Raw genomic sequence first — 12,938 nt, forward strand, 5'->3', positions numbered from 1 at the left:
CGTTTTAATCGTTTCTTATTCCATCTTGCTACAGTGATGCAGGAACGAAGACAAAAACAATTTTCGTTACATTCATGCCAGTTCCTTGACCGGATTGAAAGGATTGTAAATTCTTCAACTCCACTACTGCAGCAAAATTGTTCAAACTTAAAATTACAAGAAATTCTTTATCGGCACAAATTGAAACTATAACTGTATAAATAATTTAAATTTATATAATTTAAATTTTGCACTGTTTTTCGCGCTGACTTCTTAAACCCCTTCATTGTTGAAATTCTTTGCAGTTATTTTAACTTAATTTAGAGGGGATTACTAACGTCTCAGATTGAATGTAAAGTGTTGAAAGACTGAACGTTTTGGCGTATAGTCACATCTGAGATAAATTAATTTCATATACGCAAATGTCCGAACGTTTCGACGTGCAATCATATCTTAAATAACAAAGAATATGTATCATATTATTTGAAACAACTAAAATTGTTGACCGTTTATTGGCGTTCTCTATCATATTCATATTATATATATTTATAAATATTTTTTTCAATTATATATTAGGTTAAGTAAAAAGTCATCGCGTTTTTTTAAAAGACATCTATCAGTAAAAACCGCAATTACTTTCTTACCAACAATATAAATATATCTTGATAGAGTAAAGTTTCAGCTTTAAAAATCTCTTTTTTAAATTATACGATACGACAATTTTTAATGGAGTTATGAGCAATTAAAGTCAAAATAATTCTTTTATTTAATCCGCGATAACTCAGTAATCAAAAGTCGTAGGAATATTAAAAAAAAACGATTTTGTAGGGAAAGTATCAAGCTTTCACGATAGGTAATCGAAAATTTTCTCAAATTCGTTTTGGACACGTTACAAATCCACAAAGTGAGAAGAAAATTTTTCGTCTTTTTCAGCTCGTAGTTTTTGGTATGTAAAAATTATCAAACTCATATAAACTTAAAAAATGTGATAAGCTTTTAAAAGTAGAGATTTCAAGCTTTAAAACCCTTTTTTTAAATTTGATTTTCATTCATTATTGACGAAGATATTGTATATACAACTTTGAGCTAAAAAATACGCGATGACTTTTTACTCAACCTAATATATATGTGTATGTATCTATATATTTTATCTATATATTTTTTATTCTAGATACGATCCTGAATAACATTCAAGAGGTTTTAGCTGTCCATCGAACACCTTATGTAATGCTAATGCCGGCAGTACTGTAACTTTCAAGCCTTCTAACTCGAAAAGTAATTCTCCATAAAAAATAATTTTATTAGTGTTTTGAAAAGCTCTCGATATCAGTTGTTAGATATTGAATAGGAATAAAAAATTGAGTCTTCCATTTAAAAAAATCGACGTGACCTGAGCGACGCATGACGTCACCTAAGATCAAACTGATAAGATCAGTTTGAATAGAACTTTTTAAACCCTACAACTTTTGTCTTAACACTTTTATGATTGGATCTTATCCTGCGAAGATAAAAGGGATGTACGGGTGATCTGAAACACGGGTGGTATACATATAGAAAACGAGCTGAAAAAAAGGGAAATTTTACTTCTCAGACAGATTCACTTTGTGAATCTGTTACGTGCCAGAAAAAATTTGCGAAAATTTTCAACTATCTATATCGTGAAAGTTTGGAATTTTCCTTACAAAATCGTTTTTTAAAATGTTTCTACAATTTTTTGTTTTTGAGTTATTCGCGAGTTAAGTAAAAAGGAGCATTCTGATTTTTTAATTGCTCATTAAACTCGATTAAAAATCATCGTACTGCAATTAAAAAACAGATTCTTAAAGCTGAAACGTTAGTCTATCGAATAGTATCATACTAATTTTTTAAATGTAAAATAAATAGAAATTTGAATAAAAAATGTGATATTATTATCCTTATAACCATCGCGCAATGGAAAAGGACAGTAATATCATATTTTTAGCTCAAATTTACATGATGCGTCAGCTAAATCCGGACAAAACAAACAGTTTATTAAAACGTCATTTTATTCAGAAAAAACTTGAAAATACACAAACATTATTTTGTATGTCGCTTGAATCTTCTCTGAGTTCTATTACTCAATATAACCCTTATTTACTACAATCACTGCCTCAATCCTTTCTAAAAGGCGAATACACTTTCTTTAACTGCTTCTTGTTTAAATTCATATATCACTGTCTCAATAATTGAAGGATTACCACGTTGGGATGCCTGAACTTGTTAAACACCCTTTTAATAACGCCCCAAAAGAAATCTAGGAGGTTTAAATTTGAATTATTGGAAGGATAGAATTCCTTGGACCAAAACGCATTTCACGTTGTTGAAAAGCCAATTTTGCACTAAATGGCTTGTATGAGCTTGTGCGCCGTCCTGTTAAAAAATGTACGATCTTCCGAAGGGTGTAGTTCCCATCCATGGCTTCACTACGGTCCTCAGAATTCAGAGATAAACCTCTTTCATGATGGTTTCTCCTTTTTTGAGAGCGCCAGTAACAGACGATTATGAGCTATTTAGCAAAATTCGTTTCCGAAAATCAACAGGATTGGGATCGTTGGATCTCAATGTTTTTATTGGCGTATAGGTCTTCGAGGCAGCCGGTGTGTCCCTCGCTGAGGTATATGTATGAAGTCGAGACCTCAGGTTATCCATAGATTTGTTAAGAGGAAATCCACCGGATAGAGGGAAAAGGGTCGGTAGGAGAGTAAAGTTAAGAAAAACTTGAGCAGATTCACAGTCAAGTTCGTGACCGGATGAAAAGGTCCGCATGAAGGTCTGGTACCAGAAGGCTAAACAGATACAGTTTTGTGAAGGACAGAAAATTTGGCTTTTTAATCCTCGTAGGAAAAAGAGTAGGAATTCTAAGCTACAGAGTAACTGGGAAAGACTTTTCGGCAAGCTGAGTGACGTAATCTTTGGTATCCATAGGACACCTAGGCATAGCTGAAAGGTGGTTCTTGCAAACAGATTCCTTATGTGGAGAGATAATTAGGAGAAAGTTAGGTCTTCCGGAGCCCGTACATAAAAAAGAATTCAAAGTATTTAGGAATTAGATAAGCTATTTACGTATAAACCAATTACTGTGTTTATTCTTTTCCAATCACAGAGTTCAGTACTGGTACAAGATTCGAGCTCGTTTGCATATCACGCAAAGAAAGAGGTTTCGTTTTGCGATTCTGGCGGCAGTAGAAGAGCGGTCGGGACTGGCACAAAAGAAAATAATAAATACAAAAAAAAAAAAAAAAACAATTTTAGGAGAAATGTATTCTTGAGGCTTTCACAGGTGCTTTCTACATAAAGATTATGCCTTTCGCGGATTTCCTCCGTGTCCAGATTCATTCTTGGAATGCTAACGGTTCGTGAATCTTGCAGTCCACTTCATCAGGGAGAAGAGCAGTCTGATATTGAGCTGTTCTTCCGAGCCGTTCTTTTTATATTACGCTAATTGTTGGAGTGCGGAGAAAGAAGAGAATTGTGGGCAGAGAAGTGGGGGAAATTGGTCGATTTTCAATAACTGAGAGAAGTTTTTCATATTTTATTTATATTGTAGCCATTATCTTTATTTAGATTGTTAGGTTGTTTTTGTATCTCTGTGGCTTCTCTACACTTTCTTAGAAAACATGATGTAATGTTGACGTGAACAACATTGTGAAAGTAACAACATTACGTCATACTTTCCAAGAAAGTATAGAGAAGCCACAGAGATACATAAACACCCTAACAATCCAAATAGAGATAATAACTACAACATAAATAAAATATAGAAAACCATTCTCTCGGTTATTAAAGACCGACGAATTTTTCTTACCTCTCCCTCCACCCATAATTCTCTTCTTTCCCCCCACTACTCCAAGTAGCGTAATATAAAAGGAATGGCCCGCAGGAACAGCTCAGTATCAAGTTGCTCCTCGCTCTAATGAAATGGACACTGCAAGGTTCACGAAACATTGGCATTCCAAGATCTGGATACGGAGAAAACCCGTGAAACGCATAATCTTTATTTAAGAGAAATGTTTCTTTTTTTTTATAGAAATCCGCCCGTAGTTTTTGAGCCGTTTTTTTCCGCGAGACGGAGGGTAAATACCGAGACGAGGATTGGGGGCAGAGGTACTGTGGTAAAAGCTAAATTCCCTATCCCCTGTCCAAAAAAAGAATCAAGGGCTCAAGGCTTCGAGGGAAGAGTCAAGAGGAGTCCAGAGAACTCTGGTGGCTCTGGTGAAGCAGTCGAAAGGAGCTCGGAAGTCTCGCATAGGCGCTGATCATGAGACGGGGGCTTGGTAATCTGTGCAACAGCGCAGAGTAGAGCGTGAAGCCGTCTGGAAATATTAGTTGGATATTGAAGTTATGATTGTTGGGACGACAATCTAAAGGAAAGGGAGAGCAGTGTTATATCCGCGCTGCTTCAATTTTCTACGCGCTGAATCGTGTCACGAGCGAGAAGGATTGACAGGCGATCGCCAAGGAGACGCCATTAGAGTTGGATCGGATTTTGAACTGTCAACGCGTCAGTTCGAGCTCGTTTCCTTCAGAAACATTATTCGCTGTAACTTACGAGCCATTGCCTTTGTGCGAGTGTTAATAAAGAGTCGAGTGCCTTTTTATAATTTACGTGTTATTTCCGCGATTCGGTTGTGCATAGCGGATAACGCATGGCGAGCATAACATTTTGGATGACAGCCGGTGTCCTTGCAATCTTTTCTCTGGAATCTAATCCAGACTCTGCCTCGCTGGGTTAGTAGAACTTTCTTCGGACTTCTTCGCATCTGCATACTTTTGCGCGATGTCGTAAACGGTCGATCACGGATATCCGAGAAGAACCGAATAATTTCGGTCGGAGAACATCCAGCACGAAGCGCTTCAATTATCACCGCTCTTTGATTGTACTCCACTCTTGATCTCACTAATTCTGACATTTTGAAGTTATAAACGTTCCATATTAACATCTGACTTACCGAGCGCCAACAGTTATCTACTGCTAAAGTCACATGTAATGGAAAATTCAATTTAATTTTATCTGGATTTATCTGAAGCACCTGTACATATATTCTATTTTTTTTTTAAATTAGCAGTTACATCACTTGATAAAGCAACGTTTCAACTTCAAGAATGTTTTATTAATTATGGTACGATGATTTTTAATGGAGTTATGAGCAATCAAAAGCTCTTTTATTTAATCCGCGTGTAACTCGATAACAAAAAATCGTAGGAACATTTTCAAAAACAAACTTTTAGGAAAAACTTTAAGCTTTCACGCCAGATAGACGAAAATTTCGCAACAAATACATTCTGTATATAATTTGGAGCTAAATTCTGCGGAACAATATTCCGCAGAATTTTTTCTCCAACCAATATTATTTAAAAAAAAAAAAGAGATGAAATATTAAAAATAATTACCAAGTGTATAAAAAGATTGTTTAAATGTCTAGCAACAATGACTGAGAATTTTGCTTTAAGTTTATCCAATCGCCTTTTTTGTTCAGTAACAGCACTTAGTTTGTCTAAGCCCGGTGGAAGAGGTGCTGTGATAGCTTTTAAGAGGGCTACACCAGCAAGGCCAAGCTCTTCTCTCTCGCCTGGAAGTTCTGCTTCATTCAAGGTACGTTGGTACGTTGCAGAAATATCTAATTGCAACTTAAAAAGAAAAAAAATTATATAGTTTCGTATTCTTCAAAATGGGATCTGATAGAAAATTCTGATTAAAAAGTTATACCATATCTTTTATAAATGTTTCTTTAAATTATTGTAAAGATATTTTACATATATTATTTAAATCTTGAGAGGATCCTAAAAGGATCTATATTACCGACTAAACGCAATAATTTTTATATAACAATTACTTTTTTCCTCGTTTATAAATTTGAAAATCATTTTCCAGGATAAAGCATATTAATAAGTGTCTGTGAGGTGGAGTTTATGTCGAGAACAAAAAAACTGTTTAAATTGAAATCTACTTTACCATTTCTTAATCCAATATGGCGTTAGAAACTGTCACTATCATAACATTTGCTTGATATAAAAGCTTTGCAATCTGTGCTTACGAAATTGTGGTCCACAGATACGTAATTCGTATGAACAAACAACGTCGAATTCTTGGAATTAGATTTACAAGGGGAACACCAGGTGACGGTGTTAAAGATTTTGATGCGTTTTTTACAGGCAGTTCTTGAGCGAAAAGAAAAATGATACATGTCCGGCCGTTTCAACTATTGGCCCATAATTTCGAAGAAATCGATTTTTTAATCGGTTTATTTTAAACCATCATCAGCAATCCATATAATTTTCATGAACAATATTCTAATCCGCACATGTTGGAGATAGTTACTGCGTTCGACAAAGGATGAGCATACCCCTACTTTTTAATTGAGAAATGCCGTTAATTTTCTTGGATAACCAAGTGAATAATCTCCGTCTTTGCAGATCAATTCAAAGAGCATTGCATTATGATACGATATATAAAAATAAATTATAGACATATTATTTTAAGATACTATCTATGTGGAAGTCAAATATGTAATGGTAATACAGTAATGTAAAATTATAGTAAATATATTTTATAATATATATTGCGCTCAAAGTACCGCGCTGTGTATGCTCTCATTGCCCGCTAATTAATATTTATTATTTTGAGAGCCCTATTAAATATAATTTGATTAATTAAAAAAACGTACTATTATATATAGGAAAATATCAATATCTATATAAATTTCATTTTATTTCACCGAATGTTAAGGATAAAATTACACCTGGGTGGATGATTCTGAATCTCGGATGATAATTCTGAACGCAGCAAGTAGACTGCCCGCCAGTCGAAATGTTGCTCACTTCAGTAAGCATTCGACTCACTCGCGCGCAGCGATTCTTCGAACTGAAGAAGTATTTCAATAAAATTTACCAGCATGAAAAACGATAGAAATGTTCCTAATGAAATCACATATTCTAATTAGAGTGAAAAATGTGATTATTGATACTGGGCAAGACAAAACAACATCTTTGTCGCTCTCAAAACAAGATATAACTAATGAACTGAAAATTTGTGGTCAAATTTTATACATATTACAACTGGCTGAAAAAACAAAAAGTTCCAAGTTTTCTTGGAAAGAGCAGAGAATTATTAGAAAGAAAATTGCAGAAAACTGTGGCAAAAATGATTCGTGATTTTCATTTTGAAGAAGATGAAGCACTACTTTTGGCGGAAGAATGCATCATACAAGAAGGTATTAACATGACTAATTATAATATTTCATCACTTTATTACTGACAATTGACAATTAATGAATTATTACCCAAAATAGTAATTGCCTATTTGATGTTAATTTATTTGAAACGTATTATATAAATTATGAATTTCTATCAGATTCCGCTTTTTTCAATAATCTCTGCTCTTTCAGAAAATGTCGAAATTTCCACTTTTTCAGCCAGTTGTAGTTTGTATAAAATTGGACTACAATTCAGCCAATCAGTTATATTTTTGAAAGACAAAGATATTGTTTTGTCCCAGCATCAATAATTACATTTTCCACTCTATTAGCATATGCAATTTCATTATAAACATTTCTATCATTTTTCATATACGATAAATTTTATTGAAATACTTCTTCAGTTCGGAAAATCGCTGCGCGCGCGAGCGAGTCGAATGTTTACTAAAGTGAGCAATATTGGCGTGCGGTGTACTTGCTGCGTTCAAAATTATCATCCGAGATTCAGAATCATCCACCCAGATGTAATTTTATCCTTAACATTCGATGAAATAAAGTGAAATTTATCAAGATGCTGATATTTTTCTATACAGTACGTTTTTCAAATTATTACAATAATTATTTAAAAAATCAATGGGCCAATGGCTGAAACGGCTCGATACGTATCGTTTTTTTTCCGCTTAAGAACAGCTTATAAAATGCGCATTAAAATCCCCGACATCGTTACTTGGTATTCTCCTTGTTAGACACTTTATCGCGATGAATTTATTATACAAAAAATGACACAAACATGCGATTGCGTGTATCATAGTTGCGTGAGATATTGATGTGTAGTATATATGATATATAAATATGTCGATATGCTATAAAACAGCGATTTCTGGTGACCTCATTAGAGTTCTGGCTTCACTTTAGGATCCCCTTAAGTTATTTATCGTATAATAAATTAAAATCTATTATTTTTAATATAAAGTAAAGCTATCTAATATTGCTGAATTATGAAAATATTATTTAGAGAGAAAGAGAAAATTTAAAAATAAACAACATTAAAGTATTATTTTGAAAATCGCGATGTATGAAACGATTTCTTAAAAAATAAAGTTTATTACATTTGCAATTAAAAAAAAAGTAAATTTATTGCATTTGCAATTGAAATCCTTAGATTTAAAAAAAAGTCATAATAATTTAATAAGAAAACAATCTACAAACATATATTTAGGAACATTTAGAATTATATCTCCTAACACAGATATTTCAAGCTTCTATCATTTTATAATTGCAAATAAGTAAGGTATGGATCATGATGGAATTAAGGATCGACAGGAATGACAAGCTAACTCACTTCATTTGTGTGTGTGGTGCAGTTACATATCTGCACACTATTAGACTCTACCTATATATCGTCTCGTAGAAAAAATATTTTGCCATGAAACTCGTTTTGGTTTATATTTTACGAAGCTACGAAGCCTGTTAAAGAACCAAATTTTGCAGTTTCATTCTTAAAAACATTTTAATGAATAAAATAATATACTCGTTATTTACAGTGCAGATATTTGTTTTTATACTGATATTTTATCTCCAAGAAGTAATATTACGTCATAAAACTTTTTGGTTTCTTTTTTTATGAAGTTGGGAAGACTCGTACAGAGCCGGATTTTGCAAATTGATTTTTGACAATTTTTAAATAATAAAATTATGTATACCTGAACTGCACTATAGTACATAGCAGGTGAGAAATCAAAACAATTTTTATTTTGCCTATTTTCTAAAAAAAACATTGCTCTGTACAAGCCTTCAGAAGCCTTTTCTGATTACAAATATCGCAATTAAAACGCGATTCATCCAGTATTTTAGCCATAATTTGAGCATAAAGAAATTTGTCTTCAACTAGAAATCTCCATAATCTCTCCTGTCAACCCTTAATAAGATGAAACATTGCGCATAATGATGGTAACAATACCAGAAATAACCAATCAAATATTCCCCACTTATGCACTTTTTTGTATATAATAACACTGATTATACTGTAACAGCCAATTAAACGTTACCTAAATTTGCTCTCTTACCGTACATCCACGGGAATGCTTCACCTTATTAATTCTATCATGGTGCGGATGTTCGGATACGATCCTGAGGTACGTGTGTGGAGTACCGCTGTGTGCGAGTCGCTCACTGAAATGAGATAGCAACATTTCTCGAGAAGATTCGAAGCCTACTAACTGTACCTTTTATCCGAATATATCTACCCCGGTTGATGCGCGGCCTACTCAATGTAAATAGAACGCGGAGAATTTTTCTGTATTGATTCGAGATCACGTGAAAACGCTTTTTTTCAAAATGCTGAAATCTTTAGAAGAAAAATTGGTCTCAAATTGATAAAAATATTTATGATATTTTTACAAAGCCAGATCAAATTTATTATAAGCATCGTTTTACTTGTATATTTTTATCAATTTCATTTGAGACTAATTTTTCCTATAAAGATTTCGGCATCTTGAAAGAAAGCGTTTTCACGCGATTTCGAATCAATACAGAAAAAAATCTCCGTGCTCTATTTACATTGAGTAGGCTATCTGCTAATCAAAATAGATATCGCTACGCTTTGCTTAGCGCTAAGACACTGTGTCTCCAGATATTTGGATAGATCGGTGAGCTTCGAGTCTCCCTGAGAAATATTGCTATCTTATTTCACTGAGCATCCGACTCACTCACATGCATCGGTTCTCTGCGCACGCCTCCAGGATCGTGCCTGAACATCAATACCCTAATAATAAAAAAATTAATTTCATAATTTTTAATTATATTTTGTTCTCCTTTACTTACAATTACTAGATTTAACTTATCCAACAAAAGCCTAGCATTATTATTCGCTGTATGTATAGCTTGATTTTTTTGACCAACTCGAGCCATAACTTCTCTTATTCTTCCTAAAGCTTCATCATATGCTGCTAGTCGTGTTTCTACGATAGAAGCTTCAATTATTGCTGCGTCTATACTATTCATCAGTTGTGTTACTCTCTGCTCTGATGCTAAGACTGAATGCACATTTTCCTAAGGAAGAATTTAATAAACTATTAATATTGTGATATTAACTTGCATATTACTTAAATTTCTTTTATGTATTATATGTATTACTTATATTTCTACGATAAGTTTTTTATAAAAGAAGTTATTTTACCCCATCAAGAATAGATAGATCTTTTGAAAGAGTTTCCATAAAAAGCTCAGCATTGGAAACAGCATATTCACAATTTTCCATCATTTGTTTTAAGTCAGCAGCTTCCTTTTCAGTAATGGGTTGATAATCTGAACTAATAGGTGATGCTAAAAGATCTAAAAATTGTTATATTATTAATTAAATAGAAAAACCAATCATTAACAAATTTTCTTACGAGTATAATTGTATAAAAAAAGACAATTGCAAACTCATTAAACTAAACAATAAAGACATACCAGGTGTAAATGTGATACTATCAGTTTCCTTCAATGCAGTTGGATCAATCAACCACTCTTTAGGAATATTTTTAAATTCTGGTCTCTGAGTTAAGCTACATGAATAAGTATATAAATTACTAATAAACGTTCGCCTTTCTTGTATAGTAGTGGATGACCATTTGTAAACTTTGTCAATATGCATCTCTATGTCCATTGAATCATTTTTCACACCATCTATGATTTGTATATCGTTTAGAGGCCATGATTGTTTCTTTTTATAAACATTTTTATCGTTCTTCTTCACTTGGTACAATATAAGAGACCCTGGAGTATCTGTTGTCGTAGCCAGACACAAAAAACTCATCTTTTTCTTCTTGTAAGCTTTACTAACATAGCATACGCTGAGTAATTTTTCATCGCTAAGAGTAAATACTTCTCTTTGCAAAGTATGTCGTATAGCAGCCATAGCTAGAATTTCATTAATACATATAGTTTATATTCTCTACTTATGATCTTTATTATTGCTTAAATATTGTTTGCTTCGTATCCTTCATTTCAGACTAGCTCTAATTATTAACAACAGTAGAAATAATAGTAGAAATAATATTTATAAAGAATATTTAAGTGTTACAAATTATATTTCGAAATTTATAGATTAATTTAATGGTAATTATTCAGTTTAGCCTCTCGCACCTAAAAAATCAATTAAATCAGGCTTATTTGACACATTTTTATATTAAACGAAAGAATCTGACAGAAATAAGCGTCGTTCCGCAAACCGAGATATCAATCGTTAAAAACGACTATTCAGGTTAAGAAATCTGGCAGCCACGCAAGTCAACTAAAGTATGTTCTTTTCATGCTGACACTCGACGCTCATTTTCAGCGTCATAATAGGTCACGTGATCAAAATTGAAGCTTAATATTCGTCAATTTCTAGTACGTGATTTATTTTGACGCTGAAAATGAGCGTCGAGCCACAGTTTAACCAGTTACAACAGTAAGGCTGCATTTTCGTGCTGACGCTTGAATCGAATGTCAGCATGAAAATGCAGTCTAAGTCAGTACCTTTGATGTTGAGGTTCGCGAAACACATGACCTACCGCCATATCCTTAATTGGAAAAAGAGCCAAATTAAAAAAAACTAGATATCGTAAAATTAAAAATATTTAAAGTAAAATATTAATATTATATATATATTTTTAAAATAGTACATACTACAATAAGATAATAAATATTTTCGAGATTTATTTGTTATTACATTTTATTTATTATTTATGTAATGTTACAAAATTATAAAAAATGATAAAATATACTTTACAAATAAATTCCACATAAAAAGAATTACGTATTTTATATATGTCTAATACAAATGAATATACACATGCGATTTACATATTTATTACAAGACTATAATTATAAGAATTTATTGTATTAATAAAATAAAAAAAGTTAACATAACGAAAATGTCAAAATATCAAAATATACGTAATCTTCAAAAGTGTTATATCTATTATTCCACATATTTTGGTCCTGCTTAATTTTCAATTAGCAAATACATAATTTTGATTTTATGCTTTAATTTCTTATTGATTTATAACGATGCAAATCAAAATATCATTTGTAATAATATAGTTTTATTTTTATGCCAATCATTCATGATTTTAATTAATAAATAAGGTATTTAAAACTTATGCCTCTGCTGATAGTTTAATATTATTAATATTTGAAAAATTACATAGAAATGAAATAATACGCTGGTATTTATTAACTTAAGCCTGCAGCACACAATACTTGTTTCCCTGCTAGATTGCTAGCTGGATTAGAATCTTGCCACTTTATTGGCTGTGGTGCTGCCAGTGCCAGCATCGCAGCCAATACGATGGCAAGATTCTAATCCAGCAGCAAAAACAAGCATTGTGTGCCGCCGACTTTAATTAGAAAATGATAACGACAAAGATATTGTCCTCAATCTCGATAGATCGTTCGATCCACAGTGGAAAGAATATAAGGTAAAACATTGCGCATAATGGCGATAGCAATACAGGAAATAACCAATTAAATAAATGTTCCCCAATATATACCTTTTTGCGTATAATAGCACTGGTTATTCTGGAACAGCCAATCAAATGTTATCCAAATTCACTCTCCTACTACGCATACACGAGAGTACTTCACTTTATATTCTTTCCACCATCAGTGATGGGAGATGACAAGAATTCGTCTGCTCTAGGAAACTTTGTGCATAAAACTGAGCAGTCTTAACTGACGTACACACACATTTCATGGTATTATAAGACCCCTAATAAT

At 32.7% G+C, this 12,938-nt stretch overlaps 1 protein-coding gene across 4 annotated transcripts in view; it reads right to left on the reverse strand.

The window, feature by feature from the left end:
* Positions 1-11,459, reverse strand: part of LOC108746574 (exocyst complex component 1) — a 19,551-nt gene extending 8,092 nt beyond the window's left edge. For 2 of the 4 annotated variants that reach the window (XM_018483429.1, XM_018483427.1), the window contains exons 1-5: positions 11,322-11,459; positions 10,647-11,096; positions 10,372-10,526; positions 10,017-10,244; positions 5,392-5,628 (exon numbers count right to left, since the gene is read on the reverse strand). In XM_018483429.1, the coding sequence (XP_018338931.1) occupies positions 5,392-5,628; positions 10,017-10,244; positions 10,372-10,526; positions 10,647-11,094 (1,068 nt within the window). In that variant the 5' untranslated portion in view covers positions 11,095-11,096; positions 11,322-11,459. Of the gene's footprint in view, positions 1-5,391; positions 5,629-10,016; positions 10,245-10,371; positions 10,527-10,646; positions 11,212-11,321 lie in introns of those variants that run through there. The other 2 variants (XM_018483431.1, XM_018483428.1) reach the window with 2 other exon arrangements.
* Positions 11,460-12,938: the final 1,479 nt, after the last annotated feature.

Source organism: Trachymyrmex septentrionalis, unplaced genomic scaffold (assembly GCF_001594115.1).
Source record: "Trachymyrmex septentrionalis isolate Tsep2-gDNA-1 unplaced genomic scaffold, Tsep1.0 scaffold179, whole genome shotgun sequence".
Lineage (NCBI taxonomy): Eukaryota > Metazoa > Arthropoda > Insecta > Hymenoptera > Formicidae > Trachymyrmex > Trachymyrmex septentrionalis.